General features: G+C 39.7%; 1 protein-coding gene across 8 annotated transcripts in view; it reads right to left on the minus strand.

The window, feature by feature from the left end:
* Positions 1 to 24,434, minus strand: part of CARF (calcium responsive transcription factor) — a 92,208-nt gene that overhangs the window by 39,444 nt on the left and 28,330 nt on the right. For 5 of the 8 annotated variants that reach the window (XR_004441617.1, XM_033230665.1, XM_033230660.1 and 2 more), the window contains 2 exons: positions 6,933 to 7,053; positions 5,629 to 5,856 (listed from right to left, as the gene is read on the minus strand). Coding sequence is in view for 6 of the 8 variants with exons in the window: in XM_033230665.1 (XP_033086556.1) it covers positions 5,629 to 5,856; positions 6,933 to 7,010 (306 nt within the window). In the remaining 2 variants the exon portion in view is untranslated. Of the gene's footprint in view, positions 1 to 5,628; positions 5,857 to 6,932; positions 7,054 to 14,160; positions 14,208 to 15,667; positions 15,873 to 24,434 lie in introns of those variants that run through there. The other 3 variants (XM_033230661.1, XM_033230664.1, XM_033230667.1) reach the window with 3 other exon arrangements.

Below are 24,434 nucleotides of genomic sequence, written 5' to 3' on the forward strand. Positions count from 1 at the left end.
TAACCTAGGATTACAGGAAGGTGAAAGGTCTATACAATAAGAATTACAAAAGACTGCTCAAATAATCAGAGAAGATACAAACAAATGGAAAAAAAAAATCCATGCTCATGGACAGAAAGAATCAATATAATTAAAATGGCCACACTGTGCAAAGCAATTCACAGATTCAATGCTATTCCTATCAAACTGCCAATGGCATTCTTCACAGAACTAGAAAAAAACTATTTTAAAATTCATATGGAACCAAAAAAAAAAAAAAAAAAAAGCCCAAATAGCCAAGGCAATCCTAAGCAAAAAGGACAAAGCTGGAGGCATTATGTTACCTGACTTCAAACTATACAAGGCTACAGTAACCAAAACAGCATGGTACTGGTATGAAAACAGACACATAGACCAATGAAATAGAAGAGAGAGCCCAGAAACAACGTTGCCCACCTGCAACCATTTGATCTTCAACAAAGCTGACAAAAGCAAGCATTAGGGAAACAACTCACTGTTAAGTAAATGGTACCAGGATTACGGGTTAGCCACATGCAGATGACAGAAGTTGGACCCCTTCCTCACACCATATACAAAAAAAAACAACCAAACAAACAAAAGAAAAACTCAAGATGGACTAAAGATTTAAATATAAAATCCAAAACTATAAAAACCTGGAAGACAGCCTAGGCAATACCATCCTGGACAAGGGAATGGGCAAAGATTTCATGACAAAGACACTAAAAGCAATTGCAACAAAAGCAAAAATTGGCAAATGGGATCTAAATAAACTTAAGAGCTTCTATACAGCAAAAGAAACTATCAACAGAGTAAACAAACAAATTGAAGAATGGGAGAAAAATATTTGCAAACTATGCATCTGACAAAGGTCTATTATCCAGTATCTAAATGGAACTTAAAACAAATTTACAAGAGAAAAACAACCCCATTGAAAAGTGGACAAAGGACAAGAACAGACACTTTTTTTTTTTTTAAGTTCTGGGATACAAGTGCTGAACGTGCACATTTGTTACATAGGTATACATGTGCCATGGTGGTTTGCTGCCCCAATCAACTCATCATCTAGGTTTTAAGCCCTGCATGCATTAGGTATTTGTCCTATGGCTCTCCCTCCTCTTTTCCTCCACCCCCTCACAGGCCCTGGTGTGTGATGTTCTCCTCCCTGTGTCCATGTGTTCTTATTGTTCAAATCCCACTTATGAGTGAGAACATTAGGTGTTTGGTTTTCTGTTCCTGTGTTAGTTTGCTGAGGATGATGGTTTCCAACTTCATCCATGTCCCTGCAAAAGGACATGAACTCATTCTATTTTATGGCTGCATAGTATTTCATGGTATATATGTGCCACATTTTCTTCATCCAGTCTATCATTGATGGGCACTGGGTTGGTTCCAAGTCTTTGCTATTGTAAACAGTGCTACAATAAATGTATGTGTGCGTATGTCTTTATAGCAGAATGATTTATAATCCTTTGGGTATACACCCAGTCATGAGATTGCTGGGTCAAATGGTATTTCTGGTTCTAGATCCTTGAGTAATCATCACACTGCCTTCCACAATGGTCGAATTAATTTACGCTACCACCAACAGTGTAAAAGTGTTCCTATTTCTCCACAGCTGTGCCAGCATCGTTTCCAAACTTTCTAATAATTGCCATTCTAACTGGAGTGTGATGGTATCTCACTGTGGTTTTGATTTGCATTTCTCTAATGACCAATGATGATCAACTTTTTTTCTTATGTTTGTTGGCCACATAAATGTCTTCTTTGGAAAGGTGTCTTTTCATATCCTTTGCCTACTTTTTAATGGATTGTCTTATAAATTTGTTTAACTTTCTTGTAGATTCTGGATACTAGACCTTTGTCAGATAGCATGCAAAAATGTTCTCCCATTCTGTAGGTTGCCTGTTCACTCTGATGATAGTTTCTTTTGCTGTGCAGAAGCTCTCTAGCTTAATTAGATCTCATTTGTCAATTCTGGCTTTTGTTGCAATTGCTTTTGGTGTTTTAGTCATGAAGTCTTTGCCCATGTCTATGTCCTGAATGGCACTGTCCAGGTTTTCTTCTAGGGTTTTTATAGTTTCAGGTTTTACGTTTAAGTCTTTGATCCACCTTGAGTTAATTTTTGTATAAGGTGTAAGGAAGGGGTCCAGTTTCTGTTTTCTGCATATGGCTAGCCAGTTTTCCCAGCACTATTTATTAAATAGGGAATCCTTTCCCCATTGCTTGTTTTTGTCACGTCTGTCGAAGATCAGATGGTTGTAGATGTATGGTGTTATTTCTGAGGCCTCTGTTCTGTTCCATTGGTCTATATCTCTGTTTTGGTACCAGTACCATGCTGTTTTGGTTACTGCAGCCTTGTAGTACAGTTTGAAGTCAGGAAACATGATGCCTCCAGCTTTATTCTTTTTGCTTAAGATTGTCTTGGCTATACGGGCTTTTTTTTGGTTCCATATGAAATTTAAAGTAGTTCTGTCTAGTTTGAACATAAACTTTTCAAAAAGAAGACATACATGCAGTCAACAAGCATATGAAGAAAAGCTCAATATCACTAATCATTAGAAAAATGCAAATCAAAACCACAATGAGATACTATCTCACACCAGTTAGAATGGCTATTATTAAAAAGTCAAAAGATAACAGATGCTAGTGAGGTTGTGGAGAAAAGAAAACACTTATACACTGCTGGTGGGAGTGTAAATTTGTTCAACCATTGTAGAAAGCAGTATGGTGATTCCTCAAAGAGATAAAAACAGAACGACCATTCAACCCAGCAACCCTATTATTGGATATATACCCAGAAGAATATAAATCATTCTTCCATAAAGACACATGCATGTGAATGTTCATTAATGCCCTATTCACAATAGCAAACAAATGGAATCAACCTAAATGCCCATCATTGACAGATTAGATAAAGAAAATGTGGTACATATACACCACAGAATACTATGCAGCCATAAAAAAGAACAAGATCATGTCTTTCGTGGGAACACAGGTGGAGCTGGAGGCTACTTCCTTAGCAAACTATCACTGAAACAAAAAACCAAATACTGCATATTCTCACTTACAAGTGGGGGCTAAATGATGAAAACTTATGAACACAAAGAAGGGAACAACAGACAATGGGGTCTACTTCAGAGTGGAGGGTGGGAGGGAGAGGAGCTGAAAAAATAACTATTGGGTACTAGGCCTAATGCATGGGTGGATGAAATAACCTGTACAATCTGAGTTTACCTCCATAACAAACCTTCACATGTACCCTTGAACCTGAAGTAAAAAAAAAAAAAAACTAAAAAACCAAAACCAAAACCAAAAAAACACCAAATAGCTCCATTTGGTAGGAGATGTTGATAAAGGGGGATACTGTACCATGTGCAGGTACAGCAAGTGTATATATATATGAAAATCTGTGTACCCTCTGCTCACTTTGGTCATGAACCTAAAATTGCTCTAAAAAATACAGTCCACTGAAACAAACAAACCCAAAAGTTCCATTAAGTTTCCAGGAATATTCTCTCTCTGATCTTCAGTTCTTTGAAGAAAATTCTTTCTTATAATCTGTTTCTCACATTTTTTTTTCCATGCTTCATACCATGTTTCCTATTCCATGGTTTCAAATAACCTTCTTTGTCATCTCCTACCTAAACAATGTAAAACCACCTTTGTACTTACTTTGTATAGAAAGTTTAATCCAATTACAAAGAGTGTTAATTAACTTTTTTTTGAACTCAAATAAACAACTTTGCTCGGAAGGGTACCCTAGGTAAAATGACAACCCTTTGACACATTCAGACTCCTTGATCTTCCTGTTGGAAGAAAAAAAAAAAACTTTCTAAATGTTCTGATAGAAACTAGAATAAATGTCAAATAAAGGGGAAACTACAGAAGTACTTCATTCTGGACATGAAAAATTAAAATGTAGTTGGTTAATATTTAAATTATTTGTTGAATATTAACCTTTGCTGGTGATGCAGTATGGCTCTGGTCTAAGTCTCAGAAAGCCCGAACATAAACAAGAAGGATTCCCCTGCACATAGTCACCTCTCAACCAATTATTCTTACCCCTAGAATTTAGATAACTCAATTTGGCTGGATCATAAAGGAGTAAAATGGCATAGATTAACTCTAGAATGCTCTAGATTATGAACAGAAACAAGGGTTAATTCTAGGTAAAATTTTTACCTGTGGTGTAATTTATAATTAAAGTTGTTACGCTTTTAAAAATAATTTTTATTATGAAAGTAATAAATACTCATTGTAGAAAATTTGGAAAATTCAAGTATGCAAGAGACACATTATCCTTCATAGTATTACTTATGTTAAGTATATTCTAAATAACCAGAGAGCAACTTAGAGGTTTTTCTTAGTAATTTTCCATATGTCAGTCAAAACAATCTTTCACCTCTTTGGCTCAAACTATGAACTTGGTCAAAAATACTTTTAGCCAACTGTTTGAAAAGTATTTAGCCATCCTCATCTTTTTATCTTTATGCATTCTGACTCACGTGGCACACATTTACCCACAAAGATTAGCAAGGATATGTCTAATTCCCCATATACTAGTGGTACCTCCATTGCATTACCTCCATTACTTTCTATTTCTTCAAGAAAACATACCAGAAAGTGGCTTGGAGGTCAGTGAGATGTTGATAAATCAAAAACTGGAGTTTAGGCTGGACACGGTGGCTCACGCTTGTAATTCCAGCACTTTAGGAGGCTGAGGTGGGTGGATAACGAGGTCAGGAGTTCAAGACAAGCCTGGCTAACGTGGTGAAACCCCGTCTCTACTAAAATTACAAAAACTAGCCGGGTGTGATGGCAGGCACTTGTAATCCCAGTTACTCAGGAGGATGAGGCAAGAGAACTGCTTGAAACCAGGCGGAGGAGGTTGCAGTGAGCCGAGATCATGCCACTGCACTCCAGCCTCGGCGACAGAGCAAGATTCCGTCTTGGAAAAAAAACAAACAAACTGGAGTTTAGTCTAATATATGTGTGTGTGTGTGTGTGTGTGTACGTTCCATTAAATGTAAGTTCCACGTCAACTCTGGCACTTCAGAACTAGTTACAGATTATGTTACATTTCCAATTGATCTCAAAGCACAAGTGTGCCCAAACACAGAGACTGGTAAGTACTCTTTATTTAAAGTACTATTTGTAGTCCTGAATGGAAATCTTTTAAAATCCTTACATAAAAATGAAAGTCATGGAAACACTATTTTAAACACAATGTGGCCGGGCTCAGTGGCTCAAGCCTGTAATCCCAGCACTCTGGGAGGCCAACGCGCGTGGATCACCTGAGGTCAGGAGTTTGAAGCCAGCCTGACCAACATGGTGAAATCCTGCGTCTACCAAAAAAACAAAAAAATTAGCCAGGTGTGGTGGTGGGCACCTGTAATCCCACCTACTTGGGAGGCTGAGGCAGGAGAATTGCTTGAACTTGGAAGGCAGAGGTTGCAGTGAACCAAGATCGTGCCATTGCACTCCAACCTGGGCAACAGGAGTGAAACTCCACCTCAAAAATAAATAACCATGATGTAAATAAAAAGTGTCAAGAAATTAAGGTCATTTAGTAAGACTAATATATTTTGCTAAAGAGCATAAAACTGGTTACTTACAAAATATACTCACCATTTGTGCATTGGATTCCCCCAATGACTGAAGTTCATATTGAATAGCTTGCCCATTTTGGTCCACTAGATGGAAATGCTCTGCAGAAAGAGTCTGTGTCTGAGTCAGGGGCCCTGTTATATTCTGTGATATGAGTGAATTATTTGCTTCAGGAGTAGTGATGGACAAAACTGTAGGAGAATCATTTTGTCCAAAGGAAGAATCCCTGGAGTCCATACAGGTTAGATGCTTTTGCAAAGAAAAAAAAAATCACTTCAGTCTTTTTAGAATATACTGTCACCATTTTTTTTTTTTTAAGATGGGTATAATAAAAATGAAAATATATCCATTTTTCAGTTGTTTTTACTTTTTTGTAAGAGTTGTCAATTCATACAAATTGCTATACACAGAAAGCATTTCTTAAGTAAAATTGTTGATTATTATATTTATTATCTTAATTTTATCAAAATTGTCCACAGGAATGGAACCTGAAATAATGTAATATAATCCAACCTTTAGATTTTTCTCTGTATATAAAATTTTTATGAATATATCTAAGTCTTAAGTTCTGTATTATTAAATATTTCATAAAATATGTGTATAATTAAACATTAAAATTCTTTTTTTTTTTTTTTGAGACAGACTCTTGCTCTGTCACCCAGGCTGCAGTGCAACGGCGCTATCTTGGCTCACTGCAAGCTCCTCCTCCCGGGTTCATGCCTTTCTCCTGCCTCATCCTCCAGAGTAGCCGAGACTATAGGCGACTGCCACAACACCCAGCTAATTTTCTGTATTTTTAGTAGAGATGGGGTTTCACCATGTTAGCCAGGATGGTCTCGATCTCCTGACCTCGTGATCCACCCGCCTCAGCCTCTCAAAGAGATGGGATTACAGGCATGAGCCACCGCGCCCGGCCTAAATTATTTTCGCTTTTTTTTTTTGAAATGGAGTTTCACTCTTGTGGACTGCAATGGTGGGATCTCGGCTCACAGCAACCTCTGCCTTCTGGGTTTAAGTGATTCTCCAGCCTCAGCCTCCCAAGTAGCTGGGATTACAGGCACTCACCACCACGCCCGGCTAATTTTTGTATTTTTAGTACAGACAGGGTTTCACCACGTTGGCCAGGCTGGTCTTGAACTCCTGACCTCACGTGATACGCCCGCCTCGGCCTCCCAAAATGCTGGGATTACAAGTGTGAGCCACTGCGCCCAGCCCAAAATTCTTGAATACACTAAATATAACAGCTATCCCTTGAGCATAAAGAGCTGTTAAATGGCACACTGTTTTACCCTAGGATGGAAAAAAGTTCCCAGCTGAATCCATACCTCAAATACTTGAGCATCGGGTTTTGACTCTTCACCATCATTATGGTTGACTCTTAATGAATCATTAGATTGTTCCATGCTGAAATCATATTCAATTCCATTTTCTTCTATTATTTAATAGCTGAAAGAGTTTAAATAGTTGATCAACTAAAGCAGTTAGTATTTTTGTGGAATGTTTTATCTTAAATCTCTCATATTCACTACTGTGGTACCCTATGTAATTTAGGTAAAATCATTTCCATTCTACAGATTAAAAAACTAACATTTTAAAAAATGACTTGCCAAGGCACCAGAATACATTCAATGCAGTGCAAAAAATTAGTGTTATATAGTTCCCTCACCCTATCTTTAACTACACTTCTGTACTGGCTTTTTAAGATTTATTTTATGTGACAAGGTACTGGTACACCCCTTCAAATACTTCTAAAATTCTCATATTACCAGAGATTTAATGCAAATAAAGTTTTTCAACTTTATGAGTTGGGTATGCCCTATTGTAGCATTATACAATTTTAAAACAGATATCCTGGTGTAGACAGATATTTTATATATATATATATATATATATATACAATTTTTACCATTAATAGACAAGTATACCACTTAACATTAGTTTGACAAGCTTTGAAAAGGAAGAGATATTAAAAAAAAATGAAGAAATATATATACCAATAACTCTGAGCCACTTATGTCTAGTACAGTAGTTCTCAATTGGGGCAATTTCTGTAAAGCTACAAAATCAGTCCAGTTTTAATATATGGCTATAAAGTATCTTTTACTTGCTTCTCCTTTAAGATTTTAAATGATCACTTATAACCTAATCAAGTAAAAAATCAATTACAAAAATTCCAAAAAGCCTGTTGTTACCTTGTGCTATGGAATATGGAAGTAAAAGCAATTTGAATTTATAACTTTCTGGATTATTTTTGAATTTTACATATTATATCTATATTACTTGAGAATAAAATTATTTAGAAGGGGGTTCAAAATAAAAAGAGCCTCCCATTAGTGGCAATATGGCAAATAGATACTGTAAAAAAAAAAAAACTGTCTTGCTGCAAAACAAAAAACAGAAAGTTGACCAAAAATAAAATATTTATTTTGTGTCCAGGCTCTGCTACAAGAAGTGGCAACAATCAAAGGCATTCCTCACTCCAATGACCACTCTTCTCTCCCTGCAACCCCAAAAAAGCAAAACCAAAGAGTTGAGCATAAACAAAGAGGAAACTTTCCCCAAGGTTAGTTCTAATACATTAGTTTTGTGGCTAAGAAACTGAAGTTGGGACAAGTAGCTGGTAGGGGAAGAAAACTTAAAACTCCCAAGATAAGGATAACAACCTGAAAGGTTTGGGGTGAAGAGTGTAACCTGGCTTCTGGTAAGAAAAAATGCAGCTACTATTTGGAGAAAAAGAAATCTAGTTAAGACTCCAGTTTTCTTTCATATTAAGATCAATCAAATATAAGCTAACAATCAAAGAATAAAAAAAGAAATTAGCTACCATGCGAATGAGTCACCAGATTCAGACAGCCCCTAAAGACTTCCCATATTGGAAACATGTAAGATTGAACATAATGTAATTATTTAATGTCTAAAAAAAATGAATCACAGAGATAAGCAAATAAAAACTATAAAAAGTTTAATTTTTTAAAAAAACAGGCTGGGCACAGTGGCTCATGTCTGTAATCTCCGTACTCTGGGAGGTCCACGTGGGTGGATCACTTGTGGTCAGGAGCCTGGCCAACATGGGGAAACCCTGTCTCTACAATAATTAGCTGAGCATGGTGGTGCATGCCTGTAATCCTCACTACTTGGGAGGCTGAGGCAGAAGAATTGCTTAAACCCAGGAGGTGGAGGTTGCAGTGAGCCGAGATGGCGCCACTGCACTCCAGCCTGGGTGACAGAGCAAGACTTTGTCTCAAAAAAAAAAAAAAAAAAAAAAAGGAAAACTGTTGAAATTAGAAAGTCAATGGGGCCAGAAACAGTGGTTCATGTCTATAATTCCAGCACTTTGAGAGACCAAGGCAAGAGGATTGCTTGAGGCCAGGAATTCGAGACCAGCCTGGGCAACATAATGAGAGCCTGTCTCTACAAAAAATTTAAAAATCAGCCACGTATGGTGGTGTGGGTCTGCAGTCCCAGCTACTCGGGAGGCTGAGGCGGGAGGATCTCTTGAGTCCAGGAGTCTGAGGCTGCAGTGAGCCATAATCATGCCACTGCACTCCAGCCTGGGTGACACAGCAACACCCTGTCTCAAAAAAAAAAAAAGGGCAATGGATAAGTTAAATAGATTAGATGCAGAAGAAAGAATTATTAAATTGGAAGACCGAGTTTAAAATTACCTAGACTGCATCAAAGCAAAAACAGAAGATAAAAAATATGACAAAGAGACTTAAAAATAAGGAAAATAGAAAGTACAGTATGCATATAAGTGAAGTCTCAAAAGAATAGAAAAGAGAAAATGAAGGAGAGATAATATAGATGCTCTCAGACTTATCCCGATAAACACACTGTGAGTTGAAAATACCTTAAGTGGAAACTATCCTAAGTTGAAAGTGCATTTTTGACTTACAGCATTTTCGATTTACAATGGGTTTATCCAGATGTAATGCCATCGCCATCATAGGTTAAGGGGTGTACTAAATATATATCATTTTTACACCATCATAAAGTTGAAAATCGTAAGTTGAATAAATGTAAGTCAGGGACCATCTGTATTTGAAGAGATAATGGCTGGCAATTTTTCAAAACTAAAGACATGAATCCACAGATAAAGGAAGTCTTACTTTTAAGTATTCCAAGAGAAATAAAAAGAAACCCATACTCAATGTAGTGAACATGCAATATGCTAAAGAGGAACAGAAAAATGCATCTGGAGAGATAAGACAGACCATAAAAACATCCCTGAGCCTAGGTTAAAAAAAAAAAAAATTAAAGAAAGAGAGATAAGACAGAATCCCTACAGAGTATTGAAATTAGACATATAGTGGCCTTCTTATAGCAACAAGGTAGCAGAAGTCACAGGAATATTTAAGGTTTTAAGAAAGTAGATTGGCCGGATGTGGTGGCTCACACCTGTAATCCTAGCATTTTGGGAGGCCGAGGAGGGCAGATCGCTTGAGCCCACAAGTTTGAGACCAGCCTGGGCAACATGGCGAAACCCCATCTCAAAAAAGAAAAAAAAGAAAAGTAACTATCAATAAACAATTGTATATGATCCAAACTATTTTTTTCTACTGTCTAACCTTCAGAATAACCAAAAAAAACCCCAAAACAACAACAACAACAAAAAACACCACTCCACAAAACCCTACTTTTTTTCAGAAAAGAGAGTGAAAGGAAGATACTTTAAGATTTAAAAAAACTGAAAGTTGGCTGGGTATGGTGGCTCACACTGTAATCCCAACACTTTTGGAGGCCGAGGCAGGCGGATCACTTAAGGCCAGGAGTTCAAGACCATCCTGACCAACATGGCGAAACCCTGTCTGTAATAAAAATACAAAAAAAAAAAAGAATTAGTGTGATGGCGCATACCTGTAACCACAGCTACTCGAGTGACTAAGGTACAAAAATTGCTTGAATCCAGGAAGTGGAGGTTGCAGTGGGCCAAGATCATGCCATGGCACTCTAGCCTGGGCAACAGGGCAAGACTCTGTCTCAAAAAGAATCATAATAATAAATAAAAAACAAAAAACGGAGAGTTTACAATCAATGTCTCATATATGAAAGAATTTCTAAACAACACACTTCATATTTGATAGCACAACAGGGTAACTACAGTCAATAATTTAATTATATTTAAAAATAACTAAAATAGTATAATTGGATTGTTTGTAACACAAAGGATAAATGCTTGAGGAGATGGATAAATGCTTGAGGGGATGGATACCCCATTTAACATGATATGATTATTATACATTGCATGTCAGCATCAAAACATTTCATGTACCCCATAAATATTTACAACTACTACAATTAAAACAATTTTTTTTTTACAGTTGTTGGCTGGGTGCAATGGCTCACACCTATAATCCCTGCACTTTGGGAGGCCGAGGAGGGTGGATCACCTGAGGTCAGGAGTTTGAGACCAGCCTAGCCAACATAGTGAAACCCCATCTCTACTAAAAATACAAAAACTAGCCAGGCGTGGTGGCACACGCCTATAATTCCAGTGACTTGGGAGGCTGGGTCAAGAGAATCACTTGAACCCAGGAGACACAGGTTGTAATGAGCTGAGATTGCACCACTGCACTCCAGCCTAGGCAATAAGAGCAAGACTCTGTCTCAAAAAATAAATAAATAAATAAATAATAAATAATAAAAAAAGAACAGTTAAGTCATGCCATACAAGCAGATTATAAAAGGGAAGAGAAAAAATATACACCAAATATAAAATATTTGGTACAGGAATTACCTTTGTATTTCTTACATGTTAGATAACTGAATAAAGCACATTATTTTAGCAAAAAAAATATATTTCAAAAAAACAAATATTATAACAGAAAGAAGTCCTGAGATGCCTGAAAAAATGGCAAGCAAACAAATTAATAATTCGATAAAAATATAAATAAACATTCTCTGTATAAAATAATAATTTCAATATTGTAACTTTGTATGTGTGTTTTAAGGACAGAAATAAAACACTATAGAACCAAAAAAAAAGCGTGTAACTCTAGAGGGTGTGATGATAGATATCAATTCATAAAATATAGCAATGATAATATGCACAATATATCAAAACTTATGGGCTACAACAAAAGCAGTGCTCAGAGGGAAATTTAGAGCAATAAATACAACAGAATTGAGAGTCCAGAAATATATATCTATGGTTAAATGATTTTTGACAAGGGTGCCAAAAGCATTTGATGAGGAAAGAATACTATCTCCAACAAATGGTGCCAGGACAACTGAATATCCACATGAAAACGAATGATGTTGAACTCCTACCTCATACTACATACCAAAAATGAAAAACGGATCAAAGAGCTAAATATAAGAACTAAAACCATGCAACTCTTAGAAAAAAAACATGGGGTAAATCTGTATGTCTTTGCATTTGGTGATAGTTTCTTAGATATGGCACCAATAGGACAAGCAAAAGAGAAAACCGATAAATTGGACATCATTAAAATAAAAATTTTTGTACAAAGAGCACCATGACAAGAGTTAAAAGACAGCCCACAGACGGGAGAGAGTATCTGCAAATCATATATCTGATAAGGGTCTGGCATACGTAAAGAACTCATACAATTCAACAACAAAAAGACTACAATCCAAAATAACCCAATTACAAAATGGGCAAAGGTAGAGCCCAAAGACAGATCAAGACCCTGTCTAAAAACAAACAAACAAACAAAATCCCATTATGCTAAGTGATAGAAGCCAAGCCACACACAAAAGGTCACATACTATATGGTTCTATTTTCATAAAATATCCAAAATAGGTAAATCCATAGAGAAATAAAGGAGACTGGTGGATGCCAGAGGCTTGAGGGAAGGTATAATGGACTAATGGGTACAAAATTTTATTTTGAGTGATGAAGATGTTTTGAAGCTCTACATGGCACTTTTGCAACTTTGTGAATGTACTGTCAGTAAATCGTTCATTTTAAAGGGATTAATTTTAAGTTATATGAATTTCACCTCAATTAAAAAAATAAAATAGTATCACCAAAATGGGTGTGTACCTATATATGCATGTGTATATACAAGCAGGAAAATATGAATGTGGACTAGATATCTGATATTAAGGAATTTTTCTTGGGATATTCAGGCATTCCATTAAAAAAAGGGGAAAAAAAGGAATTTTGGGGCTGGATACAGTGACTCACACTTATAATCCCAACACTTTGGGAGGCTGAGATGGGAAGATTACTTGAGAATAGGAATTTGAGACTAGCATGAGAGTTCAAGACGAGCCTGAGACCCCATTTCTATAAGAAACTTAAAAAAAAAAAATTAGCTGGGTATGGGGGGCACATGTCTGTAGTCATAACTATTTGGGAGGCTGAGGTGGGAGGATGGCTTGAGCCCAGGAGTTTGAGGCTGCAGTAAGCTGTGACTGTACCACTGCAATTCAGCCTGTGCAACAGAGTGAGACTCTGTCTCTAAAAGTATTTTTGGTATTTTTAGGTATGTGAATGGTTTGATAATATTAATACTTATAGATAAAATTATTAGAATGTCTAGGATTTGTTTAAAAAATATCAAAGTCAGGCTGAGCGTGGTGACTCACACGTGTAATCCCAGCACTTTGTGAGGCAGAGGTGGGTGGATCACCGGAACCCAAGAGTTTGATACTAGCCTGGGCAACGTAACAAGACCCTATTTCTACTAAAGATCAAAAAAATTAGCTGGACGTGGTGGTGTGTGCCTGTAGTCCCAGCTTCTCAGCAAGCTGAAGCAGGAGATCACTTGAGCCCAGGAGCTGTGATTGTGCCACTGCACCCCAGCCTGTGTGACAAAGTGAGACCTTGTCTCGAGAAAGTAAATACCAAAGTCAGAGAAAGGGTACAATTGATAGAGAAATAAATAAAACAAGATTGGTCATACATTGATAATTGTATACCGGCTTCATTTACTGTTCTACTAATATATATATAATACTTTATATAAATATTTATAAAATTTATATTTAAATATATGTACAGGAGCATATATTTTAATATAATATGTATATTTATAAATAATTATATATAATTATATATTACATACATAACATATATTATATATATATAATACAAATTTCTTTTTGAGACAAGGTCTCACTTTGGCCCCCAGGCTGTGGTGCCGTGGCGCAATCTCGGCTTACTGCAACCTCCACCTCCGCAGTTCAAGCGATTCTCCCACCTCAGCTTCTCAAGTAACTGGGACTACTGGTGCACATCACCATGCCCAGCTAATTTTTGTATTGTTTGGTAGAGATGGGGTTTCACCATGTTGGCCAGGCTGGTGTCAAACTCCTGACCTCAAGTGATCTGCCCACCTCGGCCTCCCAAAGTAGTGGGATTACAAACGTGAGCCACCGTGCCCAGCCTACTCCTGTATATTTTTGAAATTTCCCTTTAAAAACTTTTAGGCCAGGTGCAGTGGCTCATGCCTGTAATTCTAGCACTTCAGGAGGCCGAGGGAGGTGGACTGCTTGATCCCAGGAATTCCAGACTAGCCCGGGCAACATGTTGAAACCTTGTCTCAACACACAAAAAATTAGCCAGGTGTGGTGGCCCTCACCTGCAGTCCCAGGTAATCAGAGGGCTGAGGTGGGAGGACTGCTTGATCCTGGGAGGTCAAGACTGCAGTCAGCTGTGATCATGGCACTGCACTCCAGCCTAGGTGACAAAGCAAGACCCTGTCTCAAAAAACAATCAAATAGCAACAAGAAAAACCAACTTTTAAAAAAATGGATAGAATTTAAGGGCAAATTGACAAATGTATTATCATAGTGCAAGATCTCATGATAATTATCTCAGCCAAGTTAAGGAAACAGAACAAGCTCGAATTACTGGATATATTTAAAATTCATACCAAACAATTAAAGAACATATGTTCCTCTCAAATTTACATGGAACAGCAAATACTAGATCTGAACCATAAAGAACATATCATATATCAAAACTTGTGACATACAGCTAATATAAAATTTCAAGGGAAATTTATAGTGTTTAAACTAAGCTTGTCCAACCTGTGGCCTGTGGTGTGGCTCAGGATGGCTTAAAATGCAGCCCAACACAAATTAGTAAACTTTCTTAAAACATTATGAGACTTTTTTTTTTTTTTGCAATTTTTAAAAAACTCATCAGCTAACATTAGTGTATTTTATGTGTGGCCCAAGACAATTCATCTTTTTCCAATGTAGCCCAGGGAAGTCAAAAGATTGGACACTCCTGCTTTACACCCTCATATTACAAAAGAAAGCTGTGTTCCCTGTTTGTATAGTGGTGTGTAAATTAAAAAAAAAAAAAAAAAGAAAAGAAAAGAAGACTGTGGTCAAAGGATACAAAATTTCAATTAGGAGGAATAAGCTCATAGTGACTACAGTTAATAGCAATATATTGTAGTCAGGTTACATCAGCAAGATGGCCCACTAGAAGTCCCTAGCATTCATCTCCCTCACAAAGACAATCAAAATAATGAATAAACAACTACATTTCAACAAAAATAAATGAGGGAGAGCATTGATGAGCACAGAAACTCAGGATGGCCACATAGAGAATGGAAGGAAGCATCCGGCCTCCACCACCCAATCCCCCAACTGGGAAGAGCTAGGAACCAAGAAGAACTCCCTGCAGCAAGGAGGGAAGCAAGAGGATTCCAGTAACCAACCCTACTAATAGACCTCACCACTGAGGTTCCCTGCAGTCTTCACAGACACCAAGCCCAGCTGAGGAAGCTCTCTGGAGTCCACACTGCTGTGCTGCCCCGTCAGAAGAAACCGACACTGTGTTCCAAGCACTGTAGTTTATGTAGCTACTGTGCTATGTCATCTTGGAATCAGAACTATGGCTGGAGTGTGTCTTGCTCCGGGGCTGAGCAGCCACAGTTCCCCTTTACCCCTGAGACTAAGCCAAGACTGAACCACCCTAGCAGTGGCCCTACATCCCCAAGTTGAGCTGTGAACAGCTGTTATACCCTCGTACAGGGGTAGGGGGAAGCAGAGATGGAGCCACCCCACCTATCCCTCCTATCACCCCCTCAGGCCAGAGCTGAAGCAGTATCCTGCCTCCCAGGGAAACAGTACCTTAGCTGCTCAGAGCAGTCATGCCTCTCCAGTGCATAAGGTGAAGCAACTACCCACATTCCAGGAAATGATGCCTGGGCCTCCTGGAACGGTCATGCCCCCCAGGCTTAAGCTGAAGCAGCACATGGGGCCCTGGAGAACTGGTGCTGTGGCCAAGTTGAGCAGCTGCCCATCCCAGGGCTGAGCTGACATAGTATCCTGTGTCCTAGGGAAACAGAGCAGTGGTTGAGCTGAGACACTCTGCCCTACAGACCAAACTCCTCTAGTAGTCATCCTCCCTAGAGCTGGACTAGCTCCCTAGAGTCAGCTGCTAAGACACCCTTCTCCATAGGGAGTACAGTCATTGCTATGCTGTTCCCTACACCCCCAGGGCCTAAACAACAGCTGTACTCCACCTTTCTGGGGCACTTGCTGCTGTTGCTGCTGCTGCTGCTGCTGCTGCAACTGGCCTCACAGAGTCTGAGATACTGCCAAGTTCCACCATCCCAGGGACTATAGTTACTACTAAATGGTGCTTCATCCCCCAGGGACTCGAGTTACCACCGAGCCCTGCTGGCTCATGTTCCCAAACTGGAGCTGTACCCTGCTCCCAAACCTCCAGGGTACCCTCTCCATTCTCTTTAGGGTTGGGCCAGTTCTGTGCCCTGCCCCTCAGAGGTAGAATCACAGCTACAACCTGGCTCTCTGGGCCTGAGCTGCTAGAGGGTATCTGAGAGTCACAGATCCTAGCTCTGTGGTCTATCTACATCCAACTCTGCCACAGAGTGCTAACCTGTACCCCAAAACTCAGGTGCCATAATAGGTTTGTGAAACCCTGATATGGTCTGGATCTGTGTCCCTACCCAAATCTAACTTTCAATTGTAACCCCTAATGTTGGAGGTGGGGTCTTGTGGGAGGTGATTGGATCATGGTGGGGGTTTCTCATGGTTTAACGTCATCTGCCCAGAGCTCTCTTTGAGATAGTGAGATGTGGTTGTTTAAAAGTGTGTGGCACTTCCCCACTCTTTCTCTTCCTCCTGCTCCTGCCATGTGAAATGCTGGTTCCCCCTCTGCCTTCCACCATGATTGGAAGCTTCCTGAGGCCTCCCCAGAAGAAGCCACAATGCTTCCTGTACAGCCTGCAGAACCATGAACCAATTAAATCTCTTTTCTTTATAAATTACCCAGTCTCAAGTATTTGTTTGTATCAGTGCAAGAACAGACTAATACAGACCCTGTGCCTAGCAACAGTACCTAGAACCCAGCGCTACTGTAGCTACTTGTAGACTGTGTCAGACCTCACACCTTGGTTAAGTCTTCCCTTTGGGGAGAAAATTAGGATAGGAGTACTCCAAAAGCCTTTGACACCAAGGACATTAACAACCTATGCTGCCACTGTCACTGCCACAAACTTCTACAGACTAGGTCACTGAGCACCCAGTTATTGCTGACGTTGAATGCAGCTGAAGAAGCTGCATGGAAACTATACCACTGCACCTATCCACAAACAGACACTACACCCTTCCTGACTGGCATGATAAAACCCAACTGCAGGTGAGAGTCTTTCTCTAAAAAGTTACTCTAGAAAGTTTAGAAAAGGCAATTGTTCCACCAAATACACAGATATTGACACAGAAACACAAGGAAGTATGATGCTACCAAAGGAACATTAATACAGCTGACCCCCGAACAACACAGGAATGGGAGTACCAACTGTTCACATGGTCAAAGATGCATGTATAACTTTTGACTCTCCAAAGGCTTAACTACTAATAGCTTACTATTGGCTGGAAGCCTTACCAATAACATAAAGAGTCAATTAACATATAGTTTTATGTTATATGTATTATATATGTATTATATGTACAGTATTATACACTGTATTCTTACAATAAAGTTAGCTAAATAAAAGTTTATTAAGAAAGTCATGGACAGGCACAGTGGCTCACGCCTGTAATCACAGGATTTTGGGAGGCCGAGGCAGGCGGATCACCTAAGGTCGAGAGTTTGAGACCAGCCTGGTCAACATGGAGAAACCCCGTCTCTACTAAAAATATGAAATTAGCCAGGCATGGTGGCACATGCCTGTAATCCCAGCTACTCAGGAAGCTGAGGCAGGAGAATCGCTTGAATCTGAGGGCCGGAGGTTGTGGTGAGCCAAGATTACACCATTGCACTCCAGCCTGGGCAACAAGAGTGAAACTCCGTCGCAAAAAAAAAAAAAAGAAGAAAGAAAAAAAAAGAAAAGAAAGAAAGTCATAAGGAAGAGAAAATGTATTTATTATTCATTAAGGGGAAGTGGATCATCATAAAGGTATTCATCCTCATCATATAAATGTAAGTTGAATAGGCTAAGGGAGAGGAAGAAGAGGAGAGGTTGGTCCCATTGTCTCAGGGGTGGTAGAGGCTGAAGAAAATCGGAGTACAGGACCTGTGCAGTTTAAACCTGTGTTGATCAAGGGACAATCAGTAACAAATTCCAATGATATCTAGTAACAAATTCCAAGGGAATCTAGTAACAAATTCCAATGATAAGAAAGTCAACGAGTTGCCAAAATTTTTTTAAAACAATGATCTTAAACTTAACAAGAAACAAGAAAATACAAATAGATAATTCAATGAAATCAGGAAAACAACTCACAATATGAACAAGAAATTCAACAAAGAGATATAAATAATAAAAAGAACAAAACAAGGCTGGGCGCGGTGGCTCAAGCCTGTAATCCCAGCACTTTGGGAGGCCGAGACGGGTGGATCACGAGGTCAGGAGATCGAGACCATCCTGGCTAACACAGTAAAACCCCGTCTCTACTAAAAAATACAAAAAACTAGCCGGGCGTGGTGGCGGGCGCCTGTAGTCCCAGCTACTCGGGAGGCTGAGGCAGGAGAATGGCGTGAACCCGGGAGGCGGAGCTTGCAGTGAGCTGAAGTGAGCTGAGATCCGGCCACTGCACTCCAGCCCGGGCGGCAGAGCGAGACTCTATCTCAAAAAAAAAATCCTGCTGCTAAAGAACTCAATGAATGAAATAAATACAATAGAGACCTTCAATAGCAGACGTCATCAAGCAGAGAGAATTTCTGAACTTGGACATAGGTCATTTGAAATTGCCCAGAGAGAGAAAAGAAGGAAATAACGATGAAAATGAACAAAGAAAGTCTATAAGAATTATGGGATACCATTAAATACTGTAAAACACTGAATGAGGCCAGGTGTGGTGGCTCAGGCCTGTAATCCCAGCACTTTGGAAAGCTGAGGCAGGCGGATGACTTGAGGTCAGGAGTTGAGACCAGCCTGGCCAACATGGTGAAACTCTGTGTCTACTAAAAATACAAAAATTAGGCAGGCATGGTGATGCACAACTATAATCCCAGCTATTCAGGAGGCTAAGGCATGAGAATCGCTTGAGTCCAGGAGGCAGAAGTTGGAACGAGCCGAGATCGAGCCACTGCACTCCAGCCTGGGTGACAGATTGAGTCCCTGTCTCAAAACAAAACAAAACCCCACACACATTGAATGAAATAAATTGGAGAACACACACAAAAAATGGAAAGACATCACATTTATGGACTGGAATAATTAATATTGTGAAAATGACCATATTACCAAAGGCAATCTACAGATTCACTGCAATCCTTAAAAAATACCAATGAGGGGGCGGAGCAAGATGGCCGAATAGGAACAGCTCCAGTCTCCAACACCCAGCGCGAGTGACACAGAAGACAGGTGATTTCTGCATTTTCAACTGAGGTACTGGGATCATCTCACTAGGGAGTGCCAGACAATTGGTGCTGGTCAGCTGCTGAAGCCCGACCAGCGAGAGCTGAAGCAGGGCGAGGCATTGCCTCACCTGGGAAGCGCAAGGGGGAAGGGAATCCCTTTTCCTAGCCAGGGGAACTGAGACACACAACACCTGGAAAATCAGGTAACTCCCACCCCAATACTGCGCTTTAAGCAAACGGGCACTCCAGGAGATTATAACCCACACCTGGCCGGGAGGATCCCACGCCCACGGAGCCTCCCTCATTGCTAGCACAGCAGTCTGCGATCTAACTGCAAGGCTGTAGCGAGGCTGGGGGAGGGGCACCCACCATTGCTGAGGCTTAAGTAGGTAAACAAAGCTGCTGGGAAGCTCGAACTGGGTGGAGCTCACAGCAGCTCAAGGAAACCTGCCTGTCTCTGTAGACTCCACCTCTGGGGACAGGGCACAGCTAAACAACAACAACAAAAAAAGCAGCAGAAACCTGTGCAGACGCAAATGACTCTGTCTGACAGCTTTGAAGAGAGCAGTGGATCTCCCAACACGGAGGTTGAGATCTGAGAACGGACAGACTGCCTGCTCAAGTGGGTCCCTGACCCCTGAGTAGCCTAACTGGGAGATATCCCCCACTAGGGGCAGTCTGACACCCCACACCTCACAGGGTGGAGTACACCCCTGAGAGGAAGCTTCCAAAGTAAGAATCAGAGAGGTACACTGGCTGTTCAGCAATATTCTATCTTCTGCAAACTCTGCTGCTGATACCCAGGCAAACAGGGTCGGGAGTGGACCTCAAGCAATCTCCAACAGACCTACAGCTGAGGGTCCTGACTGTTAGAAGGAAAACTATCAAACAGGAAGGACACCTACACCAAAACCCCATCAGTACGTCACCATCATCAAAGACCAGAGGCAGATAAAACCACAAAGATGGGGAAAAAGCAGGGCAGAAAAGCTGGAAATTCAAAAAATAAGAGCGCATCTCCCCCTGCAAAGGAGCGCAGCTCATCTCCAGCAACGGATCACAGCTGGTCAGAGAATGACTTTGACGAGATGAGAGAAGAAGGCTTCAGTCCATCAAGCTTCTCAGAGCTAAAGGAGGAATTACATACCCAGCGCAAAGAAACTAAAAATCTTGAAAAAAGAGTGGAAGAATTGATAGCTAGAATGAATAATGCAGAGAAGGTCATAAACGAAATGACAGAGATGAAAACCATGACACGAGAAATACGTGACAAAAGCAAAAGCTTCAGTAACCGACTCGATCAACTGGAAGAAAGAGTATCAGCGATTGAGGATCAAATGAATGAAGCAAGAAGAGAAACCAAAAGAAAAAAGAAGGAAAAGAAATGAACAAAGCCTGCAAGAAGTATGGGATTATGTAAAAAGACCAAATCTACGTCTGACTGGGGTGCCTGAAAGTGAGGGGGAAAATGGAACCAAGTTGGAAAACACTCTTCAGGATATCATCCAGGAGAACTTCCCCAACCTAGTAGGGCAGGCCAACATTCAAATTCAGGAAATACAGAGAACGCCACAAAGATACTCCTCGAGAAGAGCAACTCCAAGACACATAATTGCCAGATTCACCAAAGTTGAAATGAAGGAAAAAATCCTAAGGGCAGCCAGAGAGAAAGGTCGGGTTACCCACAAGGGAAGCCCATCAGACTAACAGCAGATCTCTCGGCAGAAACTCTACAAGCCAGAAGAGAGTGGGGGCCAATATTCAACATTCTTAAAGAAAAGAATTTTCAACCCAGAATTTCATATCCAGCCAAACTAAGTTTCATACGTGAAGGAGAAATAAATCCTTTACAGATAAGCAAATGCTTAGAGATTTTGTCACCACCAGGCCAGCCTTACAGAGACCCTGAGGAAGCCCTAAACATGGAAAGGAACAACCGTACCAGCCATTGCAAAAACATGTCAAAATGTAAAGACCATCGAGGCTAGGAAGAAACTGCATCAACTAACGAGCAAAATAACCAGTTAATATCATAATGGCAGGATCAAGTTCACACATAACAATATTAACCTTAAATGTAAATGGACTAAATGCTCCCATTAAAAGACACAGACTGGCAAACTGGATAAAGAGTCAAGACCCATCAGTCTGCTGTATTCAGGAGACCCATCTCACATGCAGAGACATACGTAGGCTCAAAATAAAGGGATGGAGGAAGATCTACCAAGAAAATGGAGAACAAAAAAAAGCAGGGGTTGTAATCCTAGTCTCTGATAAAACAGACTTTAAACCATCAAAGATCAAAAGAGACAAAGAAGGCCATTACATAATGGTAAAGGGATCAATTTAACAGGAAGAGCTAACTATCCTAAATATATATGCACCCAATACAGGAGCACCCAGATTCACAAAGCAAGTCCTTAGAGACTTTCAAAGAGACTTAGAATCCCATACAATAATAATGGGAGACTTCAACACTCCACTGTCAACATTAGACAGATCAACGAGACAGAAAGTTAACAAGGATATCCAGGAAGTGAACTCATCTCTGCACCAAGGGGACCTAATAGACATCTATAGAACTCTCCACCCCAAATCAACAGAATATACATTCTTCTCAGCACCACATTGCACTTATTCCAAAATTGACCACATAATTGGAAGTAAAGCACTCCTCAGCAAATGTAAAACAACAGAAATTATAACAAACTGTCTCTCAGACCACAGTGCAATCAAACTAGAACTCAGGACTAAGAAACTCAATCAAAACCGCTCAACTACATGGAGACTGAACAACCTGCTCCTGAATGACTACTGGGTACATAACGAAATGAAGGCAGAAATAAAGATGTTCTTTGAAACCAATGAGAACAAAGATACAACATACCAGAATCTCTGGGACACATTTAAAGCAGTGTGTAGAGGGAAATTTATAGCACTAAATGCCCACAAGAGAAAGCTGGAAAGATCTAAAATTGACACTCTAACATCACAATTAAAAGAACTAGAGAGGCAAGAGCAAACACACTCAAAAGCTAGCAGAAGGCAAGAAATAACTAAGATCAGAGCAGAACTGAAGGAGATAGACACACAAAAAACCCGCCAAAAAAATAATGAATCCAGGAGTTGGTTTTTTGAAAAGATCAACAAAATTGACAGACCGCTAGCAAGACTAATAAAGAAGAAAAGAGAGAGGAATCAAATAGACACAATAAAAAATGATAAAAGGGATATCACCACCGACCCCACAGAAATACAAACTACCATCAGAGAATACTATAAACACCTCTACGCAAATAAACTAGAAAATCTAGAAGAAATGGATAATTTCCTGGACACTTACACTCTTCCAAGACTAAACCAGGAAGAAGTTGAATCCCTGAATAGACCAATAACAGGCTCTGAAATTGAGGCAATAATTAATAGCCTACCAACCAAAAGAAGTCCAGGTCCAGATGGATTCACAGCTGAATTCTACCAGAGGTACAAGGAGGAGCTGGTACCATTCCTTCTGAAACTATTCCAATCAATAGAAAAAGAGGGAATCCTCCCTAACTCATTTTATGAGGCCAACATCATCCTGATACCAAAGCCTGGCAGAGACACCAACAAAAAGAGAATTTTAGACCAATATCCCTGATGAACATCGATGCAAAAACCCTCAATAAAATACTGGCAAACCGAATTCAGCAGCACATCAAAAAGCTTATCCACCATGATCAAGTGGGTTTCATTCCTGGGATGCAAGGCTGGTTCAACATTCGTAAATCAATAAACATAATCCAGCATATAAACAGAACCAAAGACAAAAAACACATGATTATCTCAATAGATGCAGAAAAGGCTTTTGACAAAATTCAGCAGCCCTTCATGCTAAAAACGCTCAATAAATTCGGTATTGATGGAACGTACCTCAAAATAATAAGAGCTATTTATGACAAACCCACAGCCAATATCATACTGAACGGGCAAAAACTGGAAAATTCCCTTTGAAAACTGGCAGAAGACAGGGATGCCCTCTCTCACCACTCCTATTCAACATAGTGTTGGAAGTTCTGGCTAGGGCAATCAGGCAAGAGAAAGAAATCAAGGTATTCAGTTAGGAAAAGAAGAAGTCAAATTGTCCCAGTTTGCAGATGACATGATTGTATATTTAGAAAACCCCATTGTCTCAGCCCAAAATCTCCTTAAGCTGATAAGCAACTTCAGCAAAGTCTCAGGATACAAAATCAATGGCAAAAATCACAAGCATTCTTATATACCAGTAACAGACAAACAGAGAGCCAATCATGAATGAACTTCCATTCACAATTGCTTCAAAGAGAATAAAATACCTAGGAATCCACTTACAAGGGATGTAAGGACCTCTTCAGGAGAACTACAAACCACTGCTCAATAAATAAAGAGGACACAAACAAATGGAAGAACGTTCCATGCTCATGGACAGGAAGAATCAATATTGTGAAAATGGCCATACTGCCCAAGGTAATTTAGATTCAGTGCCATCCCCATCAAGCTACCAATGACTTTCTTCACAGAATTGGAAAAAAAACGGCTTTAAAGTTCATATGGAAGCAAAAAAGAGCCCGCATTGCCAAGACAATCCTAAGTCAAAAGAACAAAGCTGGAGGCATCACGCTACCTGACTTCAAACTATACTACAAGGCTACAGTAACCAAAACAGCATGGTACTGCTACCAAACAGAGATATAGACCAATGGAACAGAACAGAGTCCTCAGAAATAATACCACACATCTACAGCCATCTGATCTTTGACAAACCTGAGAAAAACAAGAAATGGGGAAAGGATTCCCTATTTAATAAATGGTGCTGGGAAAATTGGCTAGCCATAAGTAGAAAGCTGAAACTGGATCCTTTCCTTACTCCTTATACGAAAATTAATTCAAGATGGATTTGAGACTTAAATATTAGACCTAATACCATAAAAACCCTAGAAGAAAACCTAGGTAGTACCATTCAGGACATAGGCATGGGCAAGGACTTCATGTCTAAACACCAAAAGCAACAGCAGCAGAAGCCAAAATTGACAATGGGATCTAATTAAA

The sequence above is a fragment of the Trachypithecus francoisi genome, unplaced genomic scaffold (assembly GCF_009764315.1).
Source record: "Trachypithecus francoisi isolate TF-2019V2 unplaced genomic scaffold, Tfra_2.0 Lachesis_group13, whole genome shotgun sequence".
Taxonomy (NCBI): domain Eukaryota; kingdom Metazoa; phylum Chordata; class Mammalia; order Primates; family Cercopithecidae; genus Trachypithecus; species Trachypithecus francoisi.